Source organism: Cotesia typhae, unplaced genomic scaffold (assembly GCF_013202065.1).
Source record: "Cotesia typhae breed Kobodo isofemale line unplaced genomic scaffold, CoteBio_Ctyphae contig_59, whole genome shotgun sequence".
Classification (NCBI taxonomy): Eukaryota; Metazoa; Arthropoda; class Insecta; order Hymenoptera; family Braconidae; genus Cotesia; species Cotesia typhae.
Window position 1 is genome coordinate 3,099,523 of NW_027423761.1, and position 25,330 is coordinate 3,124,852.

The following is a 25,330-nucleotide window of genomic DNA, read 5'->3' on the forward strand; positions in this document are numbered from 1 at the left end:
TTGTAGCTCACCAGCAGCTAGATATTTGATATCTTGGTACACCTTTTCATTTATATACGACCTCTCACTGCCTGTGTCAAGTATTCCTTGGAGTTTTACTCCAAATATCCACACTGAAATCGGGATGCGTGACGTTTTTTCAGGTGGTGACCCATTTCCAGGTTTGAAGATTCGTCGACTAGCCAGTCTTTGAATAAAAGACGCCGAGAGAGGTCTGCCTGGAAATATTCGAGGTATAAATGAAGCTTGTGAAGGTACCAATGCAGCTGGTGTTGTTGCTGGTTCACATAGAGTTTCAACTTCGTCTTCCCACTCCGAATCAGAGGTTTGTTCTGCTGCTGAATTTTCCTCGGAGTTTTGTTCAACCAAGGATATACAGGGTTCAACTACTTCATCAGGGGTAACCGCTAAGGGGTCCTCTAATAAGGTAATTGCTCTTATTACCTCCTCTTGACAGAGTGGTTTAGCTATCGACTTCTCCTGTATATCTTGTAACAGGGTAAATTACCCTAAATCGATAAGTCGCCAGAGATCGATAATTAGTCGACTCAGCACTGGAGCGCCCCGGTCTTCGGGCTCTTCCGTTTAGTAATTAAGAAAAGGGGGGGGGTGAAATGGGTAAGTGCTCGGGGGTCGGAGAGTGACAAAAAGAGAAGAGGTTTGATAGTCAACCGCACCGGTCACTACTCAACAGAAAAACAGGTAATTAATATATTCGCACGTGAATTTTGGAACGCTGCGATGAAAATTTATCAAGATCGTCTTTTAAGCTTGAGGACAACATTTCTAACATTTTTTACTGTTATAGGAAAACTGGAGTTTGAAGTAAAGACGGATCCCCGGAGTGAAAGAAAACCAACCAACGAGTACCCAGAGAAGTCACCACGTCAGAGAAACATCGTGAACAGGAATTTAAGTCAAATACTCAGGTACTTTATTTCATTCCGTGGGTGGAAGTTAGATCGCGGTTTGTACTCGGTCTATCATTCCGTTTCTCCTCGTATATAAAATTTTTATAAAATTTAATAAATTAATAGTGCAACATTTGCTAGTTTTGGATTTAGTGATTTTCATGGGGGTTTATACCCGAAGATCACTCAATCGACCTTGCGGGGAAATTTTAATTACCGGAAAAATTATCAATTAATAAATTAACATCCGAAAGTTTCGTTAATTTTATTGTTGTAATTTTTATAACAATTAACTTAGTAAAAATTGATTAATTTTTGTCATTGAAAAAAAATCGACAAATTTTTATTCGTGGAATTTTGGTCAACCGTCAGTTTTGTGTCGCAGTAAATTCCAATACCCAAGGTCAAGCAAAAACAGCTAGCGAATGTTCTAGCAATTGAAATTGGAATATTTCGAATTGTGTCAAATTTTTTATAAGTGATAAAACTAGAAGAAAACTATTAATAATATTATATTAAGAATTAATTACTAAGAATATTTTATATTAAGAAAATTATTAAGAGTTAATTATTGAGGATAATATAGATTGGAAAATTATTAAGTATATTATATTAGGAATCATTTATTGAAAATATTTTATTGTAAAACTAATTATTTTATATCACGTGGAAATTTAGTAATTTTTGGGGGTTAAGTACGTGAAGTAGTTAAATTAAAATTACTGAAATTGATAATTATCGGCGTAGACATTAAGTCCAAGAGTTCAGTTAATTGAGTTAAAAAATTGTCACAGTAAAAACTTAGTCAGAATTAGTTAATTAAACTTGTGTTAATAATTTTGAATGGGATTGGAAAAGTTATATTGTGATTCACTTAATTATCAAACGTTGGTTCAGGATATTAAGACCTATTGTCTAAATAGTTATTGTTGTATATTGTTAAGACCATGATTATAAGTTACTGAGGAATTTTAATCTATCTAATATTTTAACGGAATTAAAATTAACAATTGGAATTTGAGAATTGGTTGTAAATTGAATATTGTTTGTCGTTTTATTTATTTACTAATGATTGAATAATTGATTTAAAATATTTAATTAGAATTAGTTACAGTCAATTTTATTAAAGTAAAATTTATAAAGTTAGTAGTGTGAGTACTAGACAAGTGTGGGTTATGTGTGAGTTGCAGAGTAATCAGGTCTATGTTTCGTCGCTGGGCTGTTACTGCTGTAGCTGGAGTGGGTTATGAGAGTGTGCTGCAGAACATCTAGGTCTATGTTTCGTCGCTGGGCTGTTGTTCTGTAGTAAAGTGTGTATAAGCTGCAGGAGTATCTAGGTCTATGTTTCGTCGCTGGGCTGTTACTCCTGTGAGCCGAGTTAACGACCCCGGTATATGATTCGTCTCTGTGCGGGTGATTATAGGTTTAGAAATCGGGTAGACGCCGAAAGGGGCCCGTCACGTGTAGACGCCGAGAGGGGCACGTGATAGAAATCGACGGGTAGACGCCGAAAGGGGCTCGTCGAGAATAAGTTAGAAATCGACGGGTAGACGCCGAAAGGGGCTCGTCGAGAATAAGGATATTGTTAAGTGTGGTTAGAGTGTGTGTGAATGAAATTTGTTAACTAGTTTTAAGTCAAACCTTGTTAAGTTTTTTTTTTTTGTTAATAAATATCGATCGATCTTGTTAATTAAATTTTTATTATTTAACAGCAACCTTCCTCCACTCTCTCTACCCTAAGATAGGATTTTCTCAGCTCTGGACCGGTTCCAGGAACCGTGATTAATAATCCTGGTGGCGCCCTGATAATTTTTATTGTTGTTAGTTTTGTTTAGTTATTTATAAAATTGATTAGGGGCTAACCTGAGCAGGTAAAACTGTTACAATCTAATTCAGCAACAGAATCAATGACGTGATCACTGTTTACCTCATCTGGCCCTCGAGGAAGGGCTGGTTTAATTCCCGCGTCCTTTCCCGGGTATGTATCCAGATTGGTTTCCCTCGATACAGTGAAATTATTGTTTCCCTTGTTTTCAATTTGTTCTGGTAAACACGTGGGAAACTTACGTGTCACCTCTAGGCATTTTTTTTAATTGGTTGAACGACCTTCTCAACAGGATGTTCGGTATTAATTGATGCTGATCCAGGTTGGTTATTCCAGAGAGCAGATAAAGGACAGTTCTCCCTGGTATGACCTATTTTGTAGCAGAATTACAAACTTCTCTTCTTGGACCAGGGCAGAACTCGAATGTATGACCTGGTGTGCCACAGTTGAAACAGGGGCTCGGTTCTCGGATGTATTTTAAATTATACATGTGACCCAGGTCTTGTATAGGTGCATTCGAAAATTGTGGTCCTGGTTGTTGAAGAGTCCCATATTGTCCTAATGAGATGGTATTAGGGGTTCCAGTTTGTATATTCTGTACAGGCACTTGTTGGTTTGCTAGTTGAGTAGCATTTGTTTGCTGTGATGGATAAAACCTCGAGCGATAATATTGTTTATTGGCTGGAAACTGGTTATTAGGACGTCTGATGACTCCATAACGGTTGTCGTATTCCCTTGAATTTGATTGCATATTATTGAATTCGGGGAGTTCCACAATCTCCTCAATAAACCCTATATCCTCGTTAGGATGTTGAATAGCTCCAAAACGAGGTTTATCCGTTTTCTTATTTAGTGAAACAGACTGGTTATTGCTACTCGAGTCCTTGGTACACCTGGCCGCCTCGTGTAATACGTTGAGAAGGTCTTCATATGTTGTTACTTGTCTGGAGAAAACCATGAGCCTCAGCTCGTCTGTTAGGTGGTTACGGATACAGTTCACCTGCTCCTGGACTGGTGGGGGAATCTCCATCGATTGATATTTCTGTTGGACATTGAGCACGAACTCCGTGACATTGTCCCCAGGATTCATCTTCATCTCACTTATGTCCAGGATCATCTGATGGTCTGTAACAGGGCTGCCGAAAGCTTTTCGGAACTCCTGTTTGAACTGGGCGAAATTTTGCCATCTGTAATAGTTCGTGTCCACCCAACGAGCTGCTGCTCCCTTCAGGGTGTAACTGATCACCTTCATTAGCTCTGGTTTACTCCAATCCTCACGTCTCGCTCTAGCTTCCAGTGAGTTCACGAAGTCATTAGCTGTTATACCCTTTTGAAGAAAAGAAATGCCGGACATCTGTATGCTGTCCTTAATTTCCTTCCAACGGTAATATGAAATGTGTCCAGGTCTAATGTCGGTGTTCACCCCGTTGAAGTCACCTCCAGGCAATCTAGGTGCATAATTATCGGGACAATTCCCAGGATAATTAGCCTGTGGTATGTACGTGTTACCTGGTGTGAAACCCCGGTAACGGTCTGGTTGTTCAAGATTTGTTGGTTGATAATCCTGATGATTTATTGTGTTGATCAATGGGCGAGAAGTCAAGCCGATTGGTCGAGTCTCTTAATTATTTATCTGTTGGTATAAAGGAGAACTCGAATTTACTCCCAGATGCGCTGTTCCTGTGTAAATCTCACGAGTCAGTCGTTCACGTTCACGAAGTTGACGGATTTCCTGCTCTTGTTGTTGATGCAGGCGTTCGAGACGTTCCCGTTGAATTTGTTCTTGTCTTAACTGGTCTCTTAGTACCTGTTCCCGTGCCTCACGCTCTCTTATGGCTTCTTCGACACCTTGAAGTCGTGTTCGAGGTGCTTGAATGGTTGCAGGATCACCTCGGAGTCTATGTTGTAACCAAGAGAACTCACGGTCCATGTCGTCAATTATTCCGTTCATCGTATCAGCAACCTCTCCAAAATGTAATGAAGAGTTTGAAGAACCGGTTGGAGCTGGTGTGATCGTGTTTCTTCGAATTACATCGCTGATTCTGGCCATGTTTTGATTTCCAGGGAACAACGCTGTCCCACTCGTACCTGGAGTCTCGCTTATTGATATACATTGGTTGTTCAGGACCGAAGATATTACTCCCGCGGATCCATATTGTCTATAACCCGGGTTTAAGTGAGTCGACTCACCCATGGGCGCAGGCATGACGCCTGACCCGGGTACTTGAGCTGGCTCCCCCAAGGGTCTCTGATCAACGTTGGATCCTGGTCTATTAGTAATAGTCGGTGATGTTCTACCCCGGCCTCTACCGAAGGAAAGTCGTCAAGCCTCAGCTTCTGGCTCTTCGAGTCCTTGAGACCCCGTTCTCGGTCCACCTTGACGTAACATTGTGTTAAAATTTATAAAATTATTTCTCGAATCTGAAGGATCTCACCGTTGAAACACGACAATAAACTTGTAATTCAATTATCCAATATTGAAGATTTTAATTTTAGAATAAGTAATATAAAATATTTGATAAAGAAGAAAAAAAATTATAATGCGATAAATTCCTAAAGGAATTTGTTCAAGAGAAAAAGATTTTATAATTTTTCCAAATAAGATATAACTAATTATTTTCTCTATGAAGGAAAAGAAACTACTGTTAAATTCAATTTAAATAGGATAAAAATTCTTTTGAGGATTATATGTAAAAATTTCTTTTGAAAAGTACTTTACGATGTTGTAATACAATTGTCAAATTTTAATTTAGACAATAAAAGAAAATTTTACATTGAAATAAATTTCGAAAACCAAAAGAATTTGTTCAATGAAAAGGATTTTATAAATTTTGTCAATTAATATTTTATTATAATTCTCTATGAAAGAAAAGAATTTTTGCTAATTTTAAATTGAATAGGATTAAGATTCTTTTCAAAAGCAATTGTCGAATTTTCTCAAGTAAATTCCTCAAAAATGAGAAGTAAAGTTACCCGGGGTAGTCAAAATCGATAAGTATTTTAATCCTTATTGAAAGAAAAATACTTCGACTTAATTCGACTACCAGGTTTGAATATTATGATGATTTTCTTTGGTACCCAAGATAGCTGTGACTTGTAGAAAAAAAAAAACTACCACAAGCTACTGGGTTTAGCTGAATGATAATGATTTTTTTTTTTTCTTCAAAAATTTTAATTAAGAATTAAATTAATGTTAAAATTTGAATTTCAAGGAAAATTAGAAGAAAGAAAATTTTTCGACACTCAGTAACGCACTTTTCTAAGTTAAAAAATTTTTCGAGTAATAAAAAAATAATTTTTCCAATGATTGAATAATATGTTTCTAATTAATTAATCAAAAATTTATTACTCAACAACTTCCATTCGCTCTCTATGGGGTTTTTAAGAAGTTGGGCGCCAATGTAACAGTTTTACCTGCTCAGGTTAGCCCCTAATCAATTTTATAAATAACTAAACAAAACTAACAACAATAAAAATTATCAGGGCGCCACCAGGATTATTAATCACGGTTCCTGGAACCGGTCCAGAGCTGAGAAAACTTATCTTAGGGTAGAGAGAGTGGAGGAAGGTGCTGTTGAATAATAAAAATTTAATTAACAATATACCGGTATTTATTAACAATAAAAATTTTACAAGCTTAACAAATTTAAGCGCTCACTCACACACTTATAATCTAACGAAGCGGAGAATAACTGCGAAATAAACGATATTTACAAACGAACCTTCCGATGACGATACAATGACTAGATGGGCTTTTTCGAACAAACGGTCTCCCACACCTGTCTTAGAACTAATTGGGCTTTTTCGAACAAACGGTCTCCCACACCTGTCTTAGAACTAATTGGGCTTTTTCGAACCAACGGTCTCCCACACCTGTTGAAAAAAGCCAAAATCATCATTTAGCATCAAAAATCGCACGGACCATGACTAGAGAGCTAGTCATGGTACTGACAAAAGCACGGACCTTAACGAGAGAGCTAGTGGAAAATTACTCTATTATAGTGGGAAATTATTCTAAATTGCTATTGGGCCGCTACCTTCGAAACCCCCACTTAGTCCATCGGAGCTGCCGGGCCAGTGAATTGACCGAATCCAATCCCCTCTCAAATCAACAAATTGTTTAAAAAGAGGCAGCGAGGAGAGCTAACCACAGTCCACTTCCATCCACTGAGCGAAGAAGAAGAACAAGAAGAAGAAGAAGAAGAAGAAGAAGAAGCCAATCAAGAATCTACAGTAAGCGAGCCAGGCTTATAATACAGTGCAGTATCTTTGGATATCAAGCGAGCAAAGCTTGTATATCCACTACTCAATAATCGGACCAATTCGGATCATCTCAAATACACCAGCCGACTGACATCGTTAAATCAGTTCTTTTTAGAACTAAAACTTAAACAGTTCTTTTCAGAACTAACCAACTAAGTCTTCTCAAGACTACTCAAGGCTCTTATTTAAGAGCGTGTGACTAACAAGTCATCTCAGGACTACTAAGTAGTCCAAAAACAATCGGTCTTTTTCAAGACCACCAAACAATTGCAATTGTAAGAAACCTACCCAAGTTTGAGAGAAGGTGCCGGTATTATAACCGAACATTTTTATGGTCCCTCGAGCCGAATCATCTCTCGGCTTGGGTAGTACTAAGTGACATCTCCAGACATATCTCTGAGAGTGCACAACATTGTTTGAGATTGGGTTTCACTACTTTGCGCATTGCGGAGCACTAAGTGCTGCGGGAAGTCTTGTCACTCAAATCCTCAAAGATGTCAGCACTTCAGGCTAGATTGTCGCTGCAGCAGTCAAAATACGCGTTCATCATGTCTCTGCAAAAGGAAGTTCAGGCCGAAACTCACCAATCTTTCAACATTCACGTGGCCAAAGCAAAGCTGTTGATGCTCAAGACCAACTGGGAAAAGTTTGAGGCAGAGCACGAAAGGATCATCCTGTCTAAGGTCGAGATCCCATCAGACGATCCTTACATCAAAAACAACGCCTACGAAACTGCTATGCAGTGCGTTGTTAGTATTCAAGCAGCCCTGGAAGAAAGAATCTCAGAGCTAGAAACAGCTAAACCACCAAGTGGAACTAGCCTAGCTAATGTAAGTCTAATCGGAGGTACAGCAGTCAGACCATCATCATTGCCTAAGATTCCGATTCCACCATTTTCCGGTAACTTCGGAGATTGGAGAGCCTTCTCAGATTTGTTCGTCTCACTGATAGGGGAAAACACAGCCATCTCCAATGCAGAAAAGTTTGTCCATCTCAGAAACAGTCTCTCTGGAAATGCTGCTAGTCTTATCTCAAACATCAAAATCTCAGCTGACTCTTTCCAAGTAGCCTGGGACATGCTAGTCAAGAGGTATGAGAACAAAAGGCTTCTCATAGCAGCTCAACTGGACAAGCTTCTACGCTTAAAGACGCCAGGAGTTCGGTCATTAGCAACTCTCAATGATCTTCTCAACGTCGTTTCTGAATCAACCAACTCTCTGAAAGCTCTCGGACTTCCAGTTGACCAGTGGGATTCAATCATCGTTCATCTCATGACACATCACCTAGACTCCAAAACTCGCGAAGATTGGGAAATGCATCTTGGGTCATCAACGGAGTATCCATCTCTAGAACAGTTAACTGGTTTTCTAACTGGTGCTGCTAGCGCTCTAGAAAGCATCGAGGAGCAGTCCAAGACCACTTTAAGAAAGACAAAATCAGAAACAAGGGCATCTCAACCAGCAAAGGTTCATCACGTCATCTCTGAGCATCCTGGAACGTCATCTCAACCAGAAACCAAGCCATGGGTAAAGGACTTAAATAACACCTGCAAGTACTGTGGCAAGAATCATTATCTCGCCTTCTGCCCAGACTTCTCAACAAAGTCAGATGCTGAGAAGCTTCAATTTGTGAAAACCGAACGGTTGTGCTACAACTGCATCGGTAGACACAACTTGTACAAGTGCAGCAACACTCAAACTTGCAAACTGTGTAAAGAGCGCCATCACACATTGTTGCACGGATTGTTTGCAAAACCAAAGGAAAAGCCAACATCTCTCACAGCCTTCTCTGAAAAGTTATCATCGTTGTCTCAACATTCCCAGACCGAAGACAAGCCAGCTCCACAATGACGGTGGCAGCTGTCATCTCAAAACCCACGCAGTCATCTCAAGCCAGGAAGACATCTCAGATCAAGAGCATCTCAAACTGATACAAACATCACCAAATATAAGCAGTCATCTCAAAAGGTTATCATCAACAAGTCATCTCAGACAATTGACATATTCAAGTCATCTCAGCCAGAGCAATTGCCTACTCAGGCAAATAAGTCATCTCAACCAGAGCAATTGCCTGTTCAGGCAAATGCAATCGCTTTGTCAGCAATTAACACAAGAACTGCAGTAATCCTGGCTACTTGCAAAGCACTAGTAGTGTCTCCTAACTTGAAAAAACATACAACTCGTCTTCTCATCGATCCAGGATCAGAATTGACACTAGTCTCAGCCAAGCTAGTTAAAGAAGCAAAACTTGACCAACTAGCCGCTGTGATACCAATCAAAGGCGTGAGAAATCAGTCTTCAAGCAAAACTCTTGGTCAAACTAACTTAACCATTGAGTCTTGTATCTCACATAAACAAGTCCATCTCAGAGCACATATCCTGTCTCAAATCACTACTAAGATTCCATCAGTCTCCATCACAGACCAGCATTGGTCTCATCTGAGCAACCTAGAAAGAGCAGATCCAGAGTTCCTGAAGCCTGGACACGTTGAAATCCTCATAGGGGCTGACACTCTCAATCAAATACTAGAACGATCTCCAATAATTAAAGGGCAATCAGATGAGCCATTAGCTATTCACACAATCTTTGGATGGGCCTTTCTTGGACCAGCATCATCTCAAGCACGAAATCTCTCTCTCAGGTCTCTTCATACTGTGACAAACGATGAGCTTCAAGACTTCCTCACAAGATTCTGGGTTCAGGAAGAAGTACCACATCAAACAAAGACATCTCTCAGCTTAGCCGAAGCGCAATGTGAAGAATATTACACTAGCACACTCTCACGAAATCAAGACGGGCGCTACGTAGTGCGAATACCACTATCAGCTGAAACCTCACAGTTAGGAGATTCCAGAGCTATCGCTTATCGGTGTTTGAAAAGGCTTCTCAAGCGTCTAGAATCTGACGGACTTCTTAAACAGCGGTATATGGACTTCATGCATGAGTATGAAACATTAAGCCACATGGTAGCAGTTCCAAAAGATGCTCCTGAACCTAAACAAGTCTACTACCTACCTCATCATGGAGTTCTCCGAGAACAAAGCACTACTACAAAACTCAGAGTCGTTTTCAACGGGTCATGTAAAACCACCTCACAAGTATCACTCAATGACATTCAGCATGCTGGTCCAAAAACTCAAAGAGATATATTTGACGTATTGCTGTTCATCAGACGTTTCAAATTCATCTTCATGACTGACATAGTCAAGATGTTTCGACAGATTCAAGTCCATCAAGATGATTGGGACTTACAACGAATTCTCTGGATCAACCAACAGAATGAAGTTCAAGAATATCAACTAAAAACAGTTACGTATGGAACTCGATCAGCACCATACTTAGCTTGCAGAACATTATTCCAACTAGTAGAAGATGAAAAAGAAAGTTACCCATTAGCAGTTGATTCAATCCTAAAAGGCAGTTATGTTGATGACATCTCAGGTGGAGCTGATTCAATTGACCAGCTCAACACAATAGCTCAACAGCTTAACTACATGTGCGCTTCAGCATGTCTTCCACTAGATAAATGGAAAAGTAACACACAAGAGTTTATTATTCCATCGACATCTCAATCCAAGGACAAGTCATCGCTTCACACGTTTGATGAATCATTATCAAAAGTATTAGGTCTCTCCTGGTCAGCAACTCATGATCAGTTTACGTTTCAAAGCTCCATATCAGAAAGTGCAGTAATAACCAAGAGATCAATTCTCTCAGAAGTAGCTCAACTGTTCGATCCTCTCGGCCTCATCTCTCCAGTGGTCATTAAAGCCAAAATTCTGCTCCAGCAACTTTGGCTTGAGAAGCTTGATTGGGATGATCAACTTTGCCCTGATACAGTAAATCAATGGACCAAGTTTCGAGAAGACATCTCAAAGTTAACCGAACTTCGAATACCTAGATGGATTAATCTGCAAGCTAATTCATACTCAGTACAACTCCATGGATTATCCGATGCATCTCAGCTAGCTATGGCTGCTGTTGTTTACCTCAGAGTCACTGATCATAAAGGAAACTCAAAAGTCACTCCAGTCTGCTCAAAAACTAGAGTCGCTCCAATCAAGCGGCTAACAATTCCACGATTAGAGCTTTCAGCTGCAGTGCTTCTCGCCCATCTCATAAGACATACGCAATCTACATTAGAACTCCAAGATGTCCCAGTATTTTTATGGACCGACTCTTCAATAACACTTGCATGGGTCAAAAATAACCCCATGAAATGGAAAGAATACGTTGGAAACCGAGTTTCAACTATTCATCAAACACTTCCAAATGCAAGTTGGAGATACACGTCAGGTAAACTTAATCCAGCAGATTGTGCTTCAAGAGGTCTAAACGCGTCTCAACTAATTAGTCATCATCTCTGGTGGACAGGTCCACCTTGGTTAGCTCAATCTCTTGAACATTGGCCAATCTCAGTAGCTCCATCTCCAACAGAAGATCTCGAAGAACGACCTGGCATCTCTTTAACTGCAGTAATACAACCAACAATCTGGGACTTGATCGATCTTCCATGTGTAAAAACATTTCACAAAGGCCTTAACAAGCTACTACGAATAACAGCACTATGTCAACGAGCCATCTCATGTTTCAAACGAATCCCCAACTCGAACGTATCAACATCTCCAATTGGTCCAGCAGACTTAGAGAAAGCAAAACTATTTTGGATAAAAGCAACTCAGCAAGCATACTTCTCATCCGAGATCAGCACCATAGTATCAGGAAAACCCCTAGCAAAATCTCATGCCCTCTCTAGACTAACTGCAAGATTAGATCATCAAGGTATACTTCGAGTTGGAGGACGCCTCCAAAATTCTAAACTTGATCATGATAGCAAGCACCCACCCATCTTACCTCGACAATGTAAACTTTCTGAACTTCTCATCGCAGATGCTCATGCTCGGACTTTCCACGGTGGAACTCAACTCACACTAATGCACTTACGACGTCAATGTTGGATATTAGGAGGAAGAGCTCCTATCAAGTCCTTTATCCAACACTGTTTAGTCTGCGCCCGAATCAGAGCAGTCCGAACACAACAACTCATGGCACCTCTACCGTCATCTCGAGTGACTCCATCATTAGTTTTTGAAACTACTGGAGTTGATTACGCTGGACCAATTACATTAAAGACATTTCAAGGAAGGGGTGCAAAGAAATTCAAAGGGTGGATAGCAGTCTTCGTCTGTTTCTCAACGTCAGCAATTCATCTTGAAGCAGTCTCAGATTACTCAACTGAAGCCTTCTTGAAGGCATTTCGAAGATTTTCTAGTCGACGAGGAATCTGCAAAACACTACATAGTGATTGTGGAACTAATTTCAAAGGAGCTGACAATGAATTGAAACGTCTCTTCTCCAAGGCTACTTCAGAATCAAAAGAACTTCAACGTCTTCTCACTAATGATGGCACAAATTAGAAATTTAATCCCCCAGGAGCACCTCACATAGGGGGAAAATGGGAAGCCGCAGTGAAATCTGTCAAACGTCATCTCCAATCATCAATATCAGAAACCAGCTTCACGTTTGAAGATTTTTCTACTCTCCTAGCACAAGTTGAAGCAGTACTCAACTCAAGACCTCTCAGTGCCTTATCAGATGATCCAGAAGATCTCTCAGCCCTAACTCCAGGCCATTTTATTCGAGGAGCTGCGCTCAACTCCATACCTGAACCATCTCTAACTTCTGTGAACGAATCAAGATTATCCCAATTCCAAAGAATACAGGAACGATTCCAACAATTCTGGAACAGATGGTCAGCAGAATGCTTATCTGCACATCAGTCCATCTCAAAGTGGCGCAACCAAAAAGACAATATCAAACTAGAGTCTTTAGTTTTAATAACAGATGAAAGACTTCCTCCTTCAAAATGGCCTCTCGCGAGAGTGATCCAACTTCACCCTGGAAAAGATGGACTTACTCGAGTAGTCACTCTCAAGACCGCTACATCAATTCTTACTCGACCAATTGTCAAGTTAGCTCTTCTCCCACTAGCTCCTCACCAAGAATCGTCTGATTGAAATTCTGCATTCCTGCAGAATTTGGGGGGGAGAATGTTGAAAAAAGCCAAAATCATCATTTAGCATCAAAAATCGCACGGACCATGACTAGAGAGCTAGTCATGGTACTGACAAAAGCACGGACCTTAACGAGAGAGCTAGTGGAAAATTACTCTATTATAGTGGGAAATTATTCTAAATTGCTATTGGGCCGCTACCTTCGAAACCCCCACATAGTTCATCGGAGCTGCCGGGCCAGTGAATTGACCGAATCCAATCCCCTCTCAAATCAACAAACTGTTTAAAAAGAGGCAGCGAGGAGAGCTAACCACAGTCCACTTCCATCCACTGAGCGAAGAAGAAGAACAAGAAGAAGAAGAAGAAGAAGAAGAAGAAGCCAATCAAGAATCTACAGTAAGCGAGCAAGGCTTATAATACAGTGCAGTATCTTTGGATATCAAGCGAGCAAAGCTTGTATATCCACTACTCAATAATCGGACCAATTCGGATCATCTCAAATACACCAGCCGACTGGCATCGTTAAATCAGTTCTTTTTAGAACTAAAACTTAAACAGTTCTTTTCAGAACTAACCAACTAAGTCTTCTCAAGACTACTCAAGGCTCTTATTTAAGAGCGTGTGACTAACAAGTCATCTCAGGACTACTAAGTAGTCCAAAAACAATCGGTCTTTTTCAAGACCACCAAACAATTACAATTGTAAGAAACCTACCCAAGTTTGAGAGAAGGTGCCGGTATTATAACCGAACAACACCTGTCTTAGAACTAATTGGGCTTTTTCGAACAAACGGTCTCCCACACCTGTCTTAGAACTAAACTTAAAATTAAACGTCCACCGGACGATCAAAACTAACTAACTTACACACTTTTCTACTTAAAATTAAGTCCACAGGACTACCGAACTTAACACTATTAACATTCTCTATCACGCATAACCCGTTCAATTCTTCACACACATAACCCACACTTCGCTTAATTGATTTTATAATTTTAAATTGAAAAAAGGATTTTAATTTAATTACAATATTTTTTCAAATTATTCAATCATAAGTATTTTTTTTTTAACGACAATTTTCAATTTACAACCAATTTCCAAATAGCTTTGAACTAATCTCTATAGAACCAGAGGCTTAATGCCTAGAATTAACTTAATCACAATATAAACCTTTGCAATCACTTCAAAATTATTAACATAAGTTTAATTAACTAATTCTGACTAAATTTTTACTGTAACAAATTTTTGACTCAATTAACCGATTTCTTGGACTTAATGTTCTACGTCGATAATTATTAAATTCAGTAATTTTAATTTAACTACTTCACGGACTTAATCCCCAAAAATTACTAAATTTCCACGTGATATAATTCATTTTACAATATAAATTAATTTTCGATAAATTTTCCACTATATAATTTTCTTAATAATTCCTACTCTATAATATTCTCAATTAATAATTTTCTTACTATATTTTTCGATCGGTATTGTTTTTCAATAATAAATTCTTACTATAATATTCTTAACAATTAATACTTAATAATTTTCCGATCTATCCTATTTTCAATAATAAATTCCAAATATAACAATCCCACTAATTAATTCTTAATATAAAATATTGTCAACGATTTTCTGATCGTTTTATCAATTATAAAAATTCGACACGAGTCGAAATAGTCAAATTCAATTGCTAGAACATTCGCTAGTCAAGTCTTGGTTGACGTTGGGTATTGGAATTTATGCGACACAAAACTGACGCTTGACGAAAATTCCACGAATAAAAATTTATCTATTTTTCTCAATGACAAAAGTTAATCAATTTTACTCAGTTAATTATTGAAAAATTAATTTAATGAATTTTCTTAGATGTTAGTTGATTGATTGAAAACTTTTAGATATTAAAATTTTCCCCGCAAGGTCGATTGAGTAATCCTCGGGTATAAACCCCCATGAAAATCACTCAATCCAAAAACTAGCAAATGTTCCACGATTTATTTATTGAATAAAAAGGAAAAGAAGAGGAATGATAGACCGAGTACAAACCGCGGTCTATCTTCCACCCACGGAATGAAATAATGTACCTGGGTAATTGTCTTACTACGTCCACGATGTCTGTCTACCGTGGTGAGTCCTCCAGGTACCGGTTGTTAGATTCTGTTTCACTCCGGGGAATTGTCCTCACTCTAAGTTCAGTTTTTCCTGTAACAGAACCAATGTTAGAAATATTGTCTAAAAGATTGGGAAAACAATCTTATTAAAAATCATCGCAGCGTTCCGAAAATTCACGTGCGAAAAAAAATAATTACCTGCTGTTTCATTGAGTAGTGACCGGTGCGGCTGACTATCAAACCTCTTCTGATTTTGTCACTCTCCGACTCCCGAGCACTTACCCATTCCACCCCCCCTCTTAATTACTAAACGGAAGACCCCGAAGATCGGGGCGCGCCAGTGCTGAGTCGACTAATTATCGAAATCTGGCGACTTATCGATTTAGGGTAATTTACCCTGTTACACAATCTTTATTCTACAATAAAATATTCTTAATTATTTCAAAATCCACTTCTGAAAAGTTTATGGCCGGATGTCGTATCGTTTTACGTCACTTCTGTGACCATTTTATTCGGTTGTTGATTGGTCGACTGAGATAGTAGCGGGATTTTTAAATGATTGAAGGCGAGCGAAGCGAGCGTGTTATATCTAGTATTAGTAAATACTACACTGTAAAAAATTTTGGTGTAAACGTTGGACCCAGAGACTTTTACACAGTCGTGTAAGTGTTAAAAGTCGGTATAAATTTTCCTCCGAGTGAAATTTTCACTCGTGTAAATTTAACACGGTGTAATTGACTGTTTTACACTATTCCGTGTTATTATTTATAACTTTGCAAGTTTTATAACTATTGCTAGTAACCCTACAGTCACTATATAAATGCCGTGATTTGTGAACGATTAATAAATAAAATTTTGTTTCATTAAAAAATGACTTTTGTTAAATTGCACTATACTTTTTAACTGTTAACATTTTTCTAGATATAAGCTTATCCCGATCTTACATTCATCAAGAACTTTCATTTGAGTACCCACATGCATTTTGATATATTTATATATACAATGTATATAAATATATGAAAAATTGATGTGGGTATTCATATGAAAGGTCTCGATGAGTGTAACATCGGGATGAGATTATATCTTTAAAAACGTCAATAGTTAAAAAAGTACAGTGCCATTTAACAAAAGTCATGATAAATTTTACCATAAAAATGTAATTTTACTCCGTAAAATAGCATAGTATAGAAAAATATATACTTTTTAATATTTATTTCTACATGTTTATATTTATAATCTAATATCATACAAACCTGAAACTAAACAATCAAATTATATTAATTAATGATAAATTTTTTGAATATATTACATTTACACGCTTGATGGTGTAAAATTGAAGATTCACCCCGTTCAAATTTAACGTTACACTTAGTGCGATTTTCACACCGTCCGTATTAAAAATTTTTACACCGAATCACTTACACCACACCGAGTCCAAAAAATTTTTTACAGTGTACCTATCTATAAATTTGTGATTGAAATGGAATGAGGGATTATATTTCAAAAAATTAATTCCGGTTGAATATAAGATTATCAAAATTGATTTCAACATTTTTCTCGCGGTCGAAACGTATGCTTTAGAGAAAATTTTCTTTTTTCGTTTTTTTTGGATATCGTTGCTAGCTATGTACAGTTTCGGATTCAGGCCCGATGCCACGCTAGGCCCTGTTTGTCGCGCCGCCCTTAATATTAGAATACATTTTATTATTTTTGAAACAATTTTTTTTTTTAATTTTAAATAAATTTTTTTGTTGGAATATAATTTTTAATTATAACTAATAAATATTACAGATATTTAAGAAATAAACATTAGACAAATAAATAAAAATTTTTTATTTTCAATATTAATCAATTTAAAAATTTTGTTTTCCTGGTTTTGGTCCGCGCTAAAATATTAATTATAGCATCATAATTAATTTTTTGGACTAGTTGAGCTTTAATAGACAGTGATACAAGAGCATTAAGTCTATCTTGACCCATACTTGTCCGTAAATAGGTTTTTACTCCTTTTAAAGTAGGAAAAGATCTTTCTCTTGAACAATTTGAAGCCGAAATACTCAAAAAAAAAAAAAAAAAAAAAAAGAAAAAAGTAAAGCAATATCAACATTTGGATATACATCTTGAAGACTATATGAAAGTAATACATAGCATATATTTTCTGCAGAGCGTACATCTCCCGTATTTGCTGAAGAATCTTTGAGTTGATAATGTAAATGAATACATTCGTTTCCTAATGTCTCTTCTAAATCGTCAGAATAGTCTATTTATATCAAAGTTTTGGGCAATACTTCATTTTTTACTTGCCTATAAGAGTTATGATGTATTTATAATGTAGTAATTCTAACTTTTATGCTTGATATTTTTTATTTTTCATTGCTTAATATTTTATAGGAAAGACAATCACGGTAGTCGAACTTTTCCAGCAAATAAGGTATGATCTTTAATAAATCATTCATTTATTCTTTTTCGTTCTTCCTAGTTGATCTGATAAACTTACGTATATTTGTGCTAGATTAAAGCATTTCCTTGTGGCCTTGAGCTTCCGGTGTATATACTGCACATACACCGTGTATTTGTTTTATTCGTACACGTTGTATTCATTGTATATCCGTGGGAAATTCTTTGTACTTTGGTAAAAAATTAACCCGGGAAAAATGATCATACCTATCCATGCCTGTTCATGCTATGGATCAAATATGCTAAGAAACAATGTTTGTATATGTTCAGTGTATATACATCAATTTCGATAGTTAATAAATTTGTAAATCTATATATATATATATATATAAGAGATTTCCACCTATATATTGACTCATCACGATATCTCTGGAACCATAAGGCGTAGCGACTTGAAATTTAGTAGGATTATTCCTTTCGCCGAGTAGAGGTCAGCTAAGAACGGATTTTACGAAATTCCACCCACAAGGGGGGTTGCGGGGGCGTTAACAATGGAAAATTCCCATTTTTAACCTATAGCTGCTATCGAGTTCAAATTTGGTAGGAATCTCCTATATGTGATGTAGTGTAAGATAATTGTCTTAACATTAAATATTTATTTGCCGGGACCAGGTGTTAAAAGATGGAGGAGACACATTCGTGGTTATAATAGTATTTATTCTAAAATTAATCACAGACGTAGTTTTGGTTGTACAGAGCTTGAGTAGATTACAAATATTGAGCACTTTGAACACTTATTCTGAACTGAAATTATTACATTAATTCATGAGTACGCGTTGGTTGAGTTTAATTGAGTTGTATTAATTAATGCATATTAATTAGACTGAGCATGAGTTGTAGAAAGTTGATCTTCAATTGAACTGTTAATTAATTCACAATGTAATTAACACTAGCAATTGTGAGCGAGAAGTATGAGTAATGTTGCAGAATTAGGTTCACCAGACGATTAATTAATTACACTTAATTAATAGTCATAGTATGAGCGTATAAATTGGATTGATTGAGTGTAATGATTGATAGAGTGAATGAATTCAAGTGTAGTGAGAGTTTGAGCTTGAATCTGTGGAGTTCACAATGATGATTAATTGGATGAGCTGTATAAGTTAGAGTCACTGGATTATTAATCAACTAACAATATGTTAACTCTCACAGTGCGAGCGAATGAGCCTTAAACTGATGAGTGTAATGGAGTACGTGAGTCTCGGGATCCGAGATAGAACCCAGAACGTTGAACACGGAATTGCCGACAGGCCCAAGAGCAGGTAGCAGTCACCCCCAATCCCCACCAAGCAACATCTGCAATGCGGCATTTGATTTTGCCGCATGATGACGAATGTCTATTAGCAATTGTAATATTATATCGTTGCTAGATAGAAAGTGTAGGTGACTGTTGTACATGTGCATGAGAGAGAGCGACACATGAGTAGCCATGTGACAATGAGTAGGAGAGAGTGGGAGCATGTGAGTATGGATTGTGATAAAGTGATCTCAGATGATTTACAAGAAATACTTAATTGTACCTGAGTTGCCAATGATTGCTGGTGAATAAGATGAGTAGCGATGCTGTAGTTGACTTCAGTAAAGTTGAGTGGATGAGCTTGATGATTTCGTAAATACACAAAAAATGCACTGGTCGCGGTAATGCGTGTGTACGCTGTACAATTAGCACGTATTATGAGGAGTATGGCCGCTTGCCGGTGAGCCAGTTGAGTTGAGGTAGAACACCCGAGGGCGCTTGTGTAGCGGCGCCTCGGTGCTACCAGTTTGTTGCGGGAAGGTTTGAATGATTCCGCAACATGTAGAAATGATCTAAGAGCGGATTTTATGACAATCTACTCCCAATATGGATTGCGGGGGTGGACGTCAACAATAAAAATTCAAAATTTTTGACTTCTAGCTCCTACAGACTTTTAATTTTGTATGAATTTTGTGTAAGTAATGTAAAAATAATTTATGAACGAATTCTACGATATCCCACTCCACAGAGGAATGCGGGGGTGGATCTTAACAATGAAAATTTAAAATTTTTTAGCTGTAGCTTCTAAAGGCTAAGAATTTGGTAAGAATCTGTTCTATGGGATGTAGAAATGATCTAAGATCGTATTTTATGACAATCTACTCCCAATATGGATTGCGGGGGTGGACGTTAACAATGAAAATTAAAAATTTTCGACTTCTAGCTACTACAGACTCCTAATTTTGTATGAATTTTGTGTATGTGATGTAAAAATAATTTACGAACGAATTTTACGATATCCCTTCCGACAGGGGGTTGCGGGGGTGGGTGTTAACAATTGAATTTTTAAATTTCCGAGCTGTAGCTCCTATAAGCTCAAAATTTGAAAAGAATCTGCTATATACGATAAGCTGAAACTAAGGAAACGACCCAACGTCTACGAAAGTATTTACTACCGTTATAGATTGAAATATAGATTAACTATTAAGTTGGTATACTAAAATAAAATAATCTATATATATATATATATATATATATATATATATATATATATATATATATATATATATATAAGCGAAATACCACTCACTTACTCATCACGAGATCTCCGAAACTATTCGCCCGATTGACTTGAAATTTAGCATACTTACTCCATTCGTGATGTAGACGCTCACTAAGAACGGATATTACGCATTTCCTAGCTATAATGAATTTTTCGTCTACCATCACGTATGCTACTCCCTCCCCTCCCTCTCATTCTTCCCCTCCCCTCCCGTGACTTCTTCCCCCTTCCCTATCTCTCTCTCTTTTTTTTTTAGAAAATGTCATTTTGATTCGCCAATCTAAGAAACCCATCAAGTGGCACCCATCAATTATAGAACTCACCCCCCCTCCCCCAGCGCAACCACCCACGCTAATCAACCGTTGCCATGGTTACCGTTACCATGGATACCGTTGCCATGGCTACCGTTGCCATGGTTACCGTTGCCACGGTTACCTTTGCCATGATCACAGTTGCCATGATCACAGTTGCAATGGTTACCGTTGCTAAAACAACTGTTAAAGTGAATAAATTGTAATAATAAATTCGGTTATAAACTAAATTCAGAGGAATGATTAGAATAAAAGTAGAAAGTTACTAAATATTAATATTCTATACAATTATTATTCAACAGTATTATTCTACACAATGTTAGGCAAATACATGGATTTTCATCGATTGATTGTTGGGACAGTAGGAATTCATAATCATACTTTTTTTAAGAAAGAATAGCTAAATCATTAATAACTGAAATAGCTAATATGTATTGAAATGATCATGAAGGATAAACTCCATTATATCATAAAACAGATAAATATAACATAAATATTAATGTTGATATTGTTTAATGATTATACTGATTTAAATGATTAAAAATAAAATGGTAAATTGTGTGTGATATATATAGGAACTGTGCTATAGATAGATTGACTCATCACGATATCTCGGGAACCATCGGACCTAGAAAATTGAAATTTGATAGGAATTATACTTTTGCCCTGTAGAGGTCAGCTAAGAACAAATTTTAAAAAATTCCACCCCCAAAGGGGTTCAAGGGGGCGTTAACAATGAAAAATTCCAGTTTTTAAACTGTAGCTCCTATCAACTCCAATAATCTATAAACAAATTTCACGATATCTCACCTCACAGAGGGTTGCGGGGGTGGGTATTAACAATCAAAATTTTTAATTTCCAAGCTATAACTCCTACAGACTCCAAATTTTGTAGGAATTTTCTATAATAAATGATGAAAAAATAATTTATGAACGAATTTTACGATATTCTAACCCAAAGAGGATTGTAGGAGCGTTAATAATCAAAAATTCCTGTTTTTAAACTATTGCTCCTATCGACTCCAAATTTGGTAGGAATCTTCTGTGAGAGATGTAGAAGAAGTCCATGGGAAAATTTTACGATAGCTCATCTCACAGGGGTTTGCGAAGGTGGGTGCTAACATCAAAAATTTTTAATTTCCAAGCTATAGCTCCTATAGACTCCAAATTCTCATTTCAAATTTTTTTCTTCGTGTCAATTATTATTCATTTTTGAAAAAAAGGCCACGCAAACATTATAGTGATTGCACATTGAAAGTTACAATGCATATTAGCTGGAATAATTTCCTAGATAAAAGGTATATGCTTATTCGATGAAATTTAGAATTTGTGAAAGTCAAAACAATACTCTAATCAAATTTTAAGTTTACATCGAAAAATACAATTCTATAATTGCCCAGCGAAGCGGGCGGGTAACAGCTAGTTATCAATAAACGGTATATATTACTATTCAATAAATAAAAGTTTTTTGATTATCATTTATAACCTACCATAGGGTAAATTTAATTAACTTATCTAAGCATCGACAAGCATGAACAGGCCTGAGCGTATTCCACGCTTCAGACATGAACAGGCCTGATCAGACATAAACAGACATGAGCGTATTTAACCCTTCATACATGAATAGGCACGATTATATCTAATTTCAGGCCTGATCATACATGAACAGGCATGGTCAGATCTGATCATTTCTTCCCGGGTATATATTTTTAAAAATAGGTATTTTAAAAAAAATTATTTGGCGACAAAATTCTATTTCTGATATTATTTGAATAAATAAAATGCTGGATGCACAGTCGAATCGAACACTGGTCCTCTTCACTGTCACATTAAAATCTCATGAATGAACCCAGGAAACCTTACATACACGTTGTACAGTCAATGTATATACTATTTTTGCATACATAGTGTATTTACAGAGACGGTGTAAACATCATGGACCCAAGACCGCAAGGAGCACATTGACCTCATTTCTTTATATTTATTTCACTATTAGCATTCAAAACTGTTTATAAAATTAAACTCAATTTATTGCAGAGCAAATAATATTCCTTTTTATGGGAAGGTTTCAACCTTACGTAAGGTTTTACATGACTCTGGATTTAAACACATAAAAAGGAACAACAACCGGTATCTAGTGGAACAACCACACATCATTGCGGCCCGGATTGAATATCTTGGAAAATATAAAAATTCTTTAGAGCAAAAAAAACGCTTTATTTTCCAAGATGAAACCTAGATTTTCTGCAATGGTACCGGGAAGACTCATGAGTGGCAGGATTTTAGCACTCGAAGCGTTTCGGTAAAGAAAGCTTCAACTGGGCCACGATATATTGTTTGTCATGCAGGAGAAAGAGATGGTTTCGTTAATGGCGCTTCTCTGATTGTGAACACTCAAAAAAAACCCAAACAATACGATGATTATCATGGTGACATGAACGCGGAGATGTTCAAAAAATGGTTGACCGAAAAATTGTTGCCAAATTTAGAAGAACCATCGGTAATCGTTATGGACAATGCCTCTTACCACTCCACGCAGGTAATATAATTGACATATAAATACCCAGCAACTGTTCAGGATCCATTACTTACTAACGCCATGTATTTGTATACCTGAATTTCTGAATATAGATATACAAATACAAAGAGTGGGCAGGTACTGGTTCCTGAACAGCTACTGGATGCTTTACCATAGATATTGTAATAACTTTTTATTCAGGAAGTTTAGCTGTAGCAAATACGTGATTATTGACATACTGCTGTAATATTGAACAGACGTAAGAATGGATTTCTATGCTCACTATGAAATTCGATATAATATTGCAATCAAATTTAACTTTGCAATACCCATCAACAAATAGTTCATGGAATGGTGAGAATAATTAACCATATAAAATTAGTGTGTTTGTTCATTTTTTGAGATTATTGATGCATGAGGAAACCGCATTCAAACACAATTATACAGAAAAATAGTATACAGTCCTTGGGAAGTATACAAATGGAAGGCCTCAGATTACATGTTAGTCAATCTCGGCTTCGCCTCGGTCGACAATTACATGTAATTTGAGAAATTTCTTATTTTACTGCCCAAGGTGTGTAATATACTATTGTCTTCATAGCTTTTAAGTTAACATCTATTTCATTTTGTGCTTAAGCAGGGCTTACACTTTTTTCTCTCTCGCCCTTTATTGGTAAAACGGAAGTATCTCTATCATACTTGTACAACAAATGGAATCTTTAAAACGATTAAAACATAAATGAATGATAAATTATTTCTTATATGTCGAATATAGATTTTTAGATTATATTAATTAAAAGAAATTACAGCACGAGACGATATTCATAAAAGTATAATAATAGACTTATTTATAAGGGAAATAATATACAACTGCTCACTAGCCTGGGTAGTATTAGACTAACTTACAAAACTATCCTTTAAAATTACTTGGGCCTTTCGGTCCCTTCTCACCCCCATCTCTAAACAGCATACTTGCATACTTCATACACTCTTGCTCATTCTGTCACTCGCACTTAAACTACAATCGATGTAATTGTATTTTGGTAATGTAATCGATGTACTAGTATTGGCGACAGCATGTCAGAAATACTAGTTACTCGTCTAATCCTTAAATTTACAACCACTTATCCTTGCAACTAAAAATAAAAATACTTAAACCGAATACTTTTACTAAAGTAGAAGCATAGAAAATATTTACAACAAAATATTTTTCCTGCTCCTACATATATATGAACAAAATTGTTTGAAAATTAACTATCAACCGCTTTTAAACACTTGGATACTACAGTCTGTCATATTATTTATTTAATGAAATGGAATTATTATCACAGTTATAATTAACAACTAATTTGTTAGTGAACTTTTTCATCATAATTTTAAACATAATCTTTATTGCATGGTTAAATTTTTTAATGGTTTTTGTTTATCTGTTTTCTTAAGTATATAATGCTTAAGTTATTAACTCAGCTTAATTTTTTAGTCAGAAAAGCAACCGGTATCTTCCTGGAATAAGCAAGAGTTGATTGATTGGTTAACGGACAATGAAATTCTGCATGACAAAAGATCTCTTAAAAATGATCTTCTTATGTTGTGTCAGAATTACAAGAAACCAAAAAGCCATGAAATAGATTCGTTAATCCAGAAAAGTGGACATGAGATTTTAAAAACACCTCCGTATTGTTATTTTTACAATCCTATCGAATTGGTTTGGGGTCAGTGCAAGCGCTACTATGATGCCCATTTTGCACCAGAATGTAACTATTCTGAGGAGAAAGCGATGGAAGTTTGGTCTGAAGCTTTATCGCAAGTTACTCCAGAACGCTGGAATAGATATGTTAATCATACGGAGAGAAAAGTAATTGAAGATTACAAGCGTTTTTATGAAGAGTCTTTTAAAATCGAGATTGAAGATAATCCAGGGTTAGCTGATAACAGTGACTAACAGTGACAGTGATTATGATGATGATTATGATGATGACGATATGGTTACTGTAGTCGATGGATCTGACCTCGATATAGATATGTCTAATGATAGAAGCCATTTGGACAATGTCAAGAGAAAGCTTCAGGAGGACTTTGAAAACGACCAGGTAATAAATTAGTATAATATTGATTTACAAAAAAAGTAAAAAGCGATAGAGACTTTGAAAATTTGATTACATGATTTGCTCTGAGGACTGGTTATGAAAAATGTGACGAGGCTAGCTAACAACAATAGATCGTACGAAGATGTCCAATTTCTGAGACACCGTTTTTTTTGTGATCTCAGTACTTCAACCAATAACTATTGTACCCTTACTATAAGTTTTCAGCAGTTTTTCTGGCGATTGTGTCAAGGGGCGGGGTATTTTGCAAGTCGCTCGTAGCTAAGTAGAGAAATGAAGGACAATTGGTGAAAGGGATCTTC

At 36.8% G+C, this 25,330-nt stretch overlaps 4 protein-coding genes and 1 long non-coding RNA gene across 5 annotated transcripts in view; all 5 read left to right on the forward strand.

The window, feature by feature from the left end:
* Positions 1-7,493: 7,493 nt before the first annotated feature.
* LOC141532413 (uncharacterized) lies at positions 7,494-8,849 on the forward strand. The gene has a single exon (XM_074250744.1). It carries the CDS (start codon positions 7,494-7,496, stop codon positions 8,847-8,849), a length of 1,356 nt encoding a protein of 451 aa, XP_074106845.1.
* Positions 8,846-12,416, forward strand: LOC141532414 (uncharacterized). The gene is made up of 2 exons (XM_074250745.1): positions 8,846-8,890; positions 8,967-12,416. Exons 1-2 carry the CDS (start codon positions 8,846-8,848, stop codon positions 12,414-12,416), a joined length of 3,495 nt encoding a protein of 1,164 aa, XP_074106846.1.
* Positions 12,417-15,026: 2,610 nt separating this feature from the next.
* On the forward strand, positions 15,027-22,707 carry LOC141532337 (uncharacterized). Its single transcript, XR_012480075.1, has 3 exons — positions 15,027-15,505; positions 17,510-17,549; positions 22,443-22,707. It is a non-coding gene; the product is annotated as an uncharacterized LOC141532337 (long non-coding RNA).
* A 132-nt stretch (positions 22,708-22,839) lies between these two features.
* On the forward strand, positions 22,840-24,865 carry LOC141532415 (uncharacterized). Its single transcript, XM_074250746.1, has 2 exons — positions 22,840-22,944; positions 24,404-24,865. Exons 1-2 carry the CDS (start codon positions 22,840-22,842, stop codon positions 24,863-24,865), a joined length of 567 nt encoding a protein of 188 aa, XP_074106847.1.
* LOC141532416 (uncharacterized) overlaps positions 22,846-25,330 on the forward strand; it is a 29,631-nt gene continuing 27,146 nt past the window's right edge. Inside the window, exons 1-3 of the mRNA XM_074250747.1 lie at positions 22,846-22,944; positions 23,125-23,277; positions 24,404-25,013. Coding sequence (XP_074106848.1) covers positions 24,906-25,013 — 108 coding nt within the window. The 5' untranslated portion in view covers positions 22,846-22,944; positions 23,125-23,277; positions 24,404-24,905. The remainder of the gene's footprint in view (positions 22,945-23,124; positions 23,278-24,403; positions 25,014-25,330) is intronic.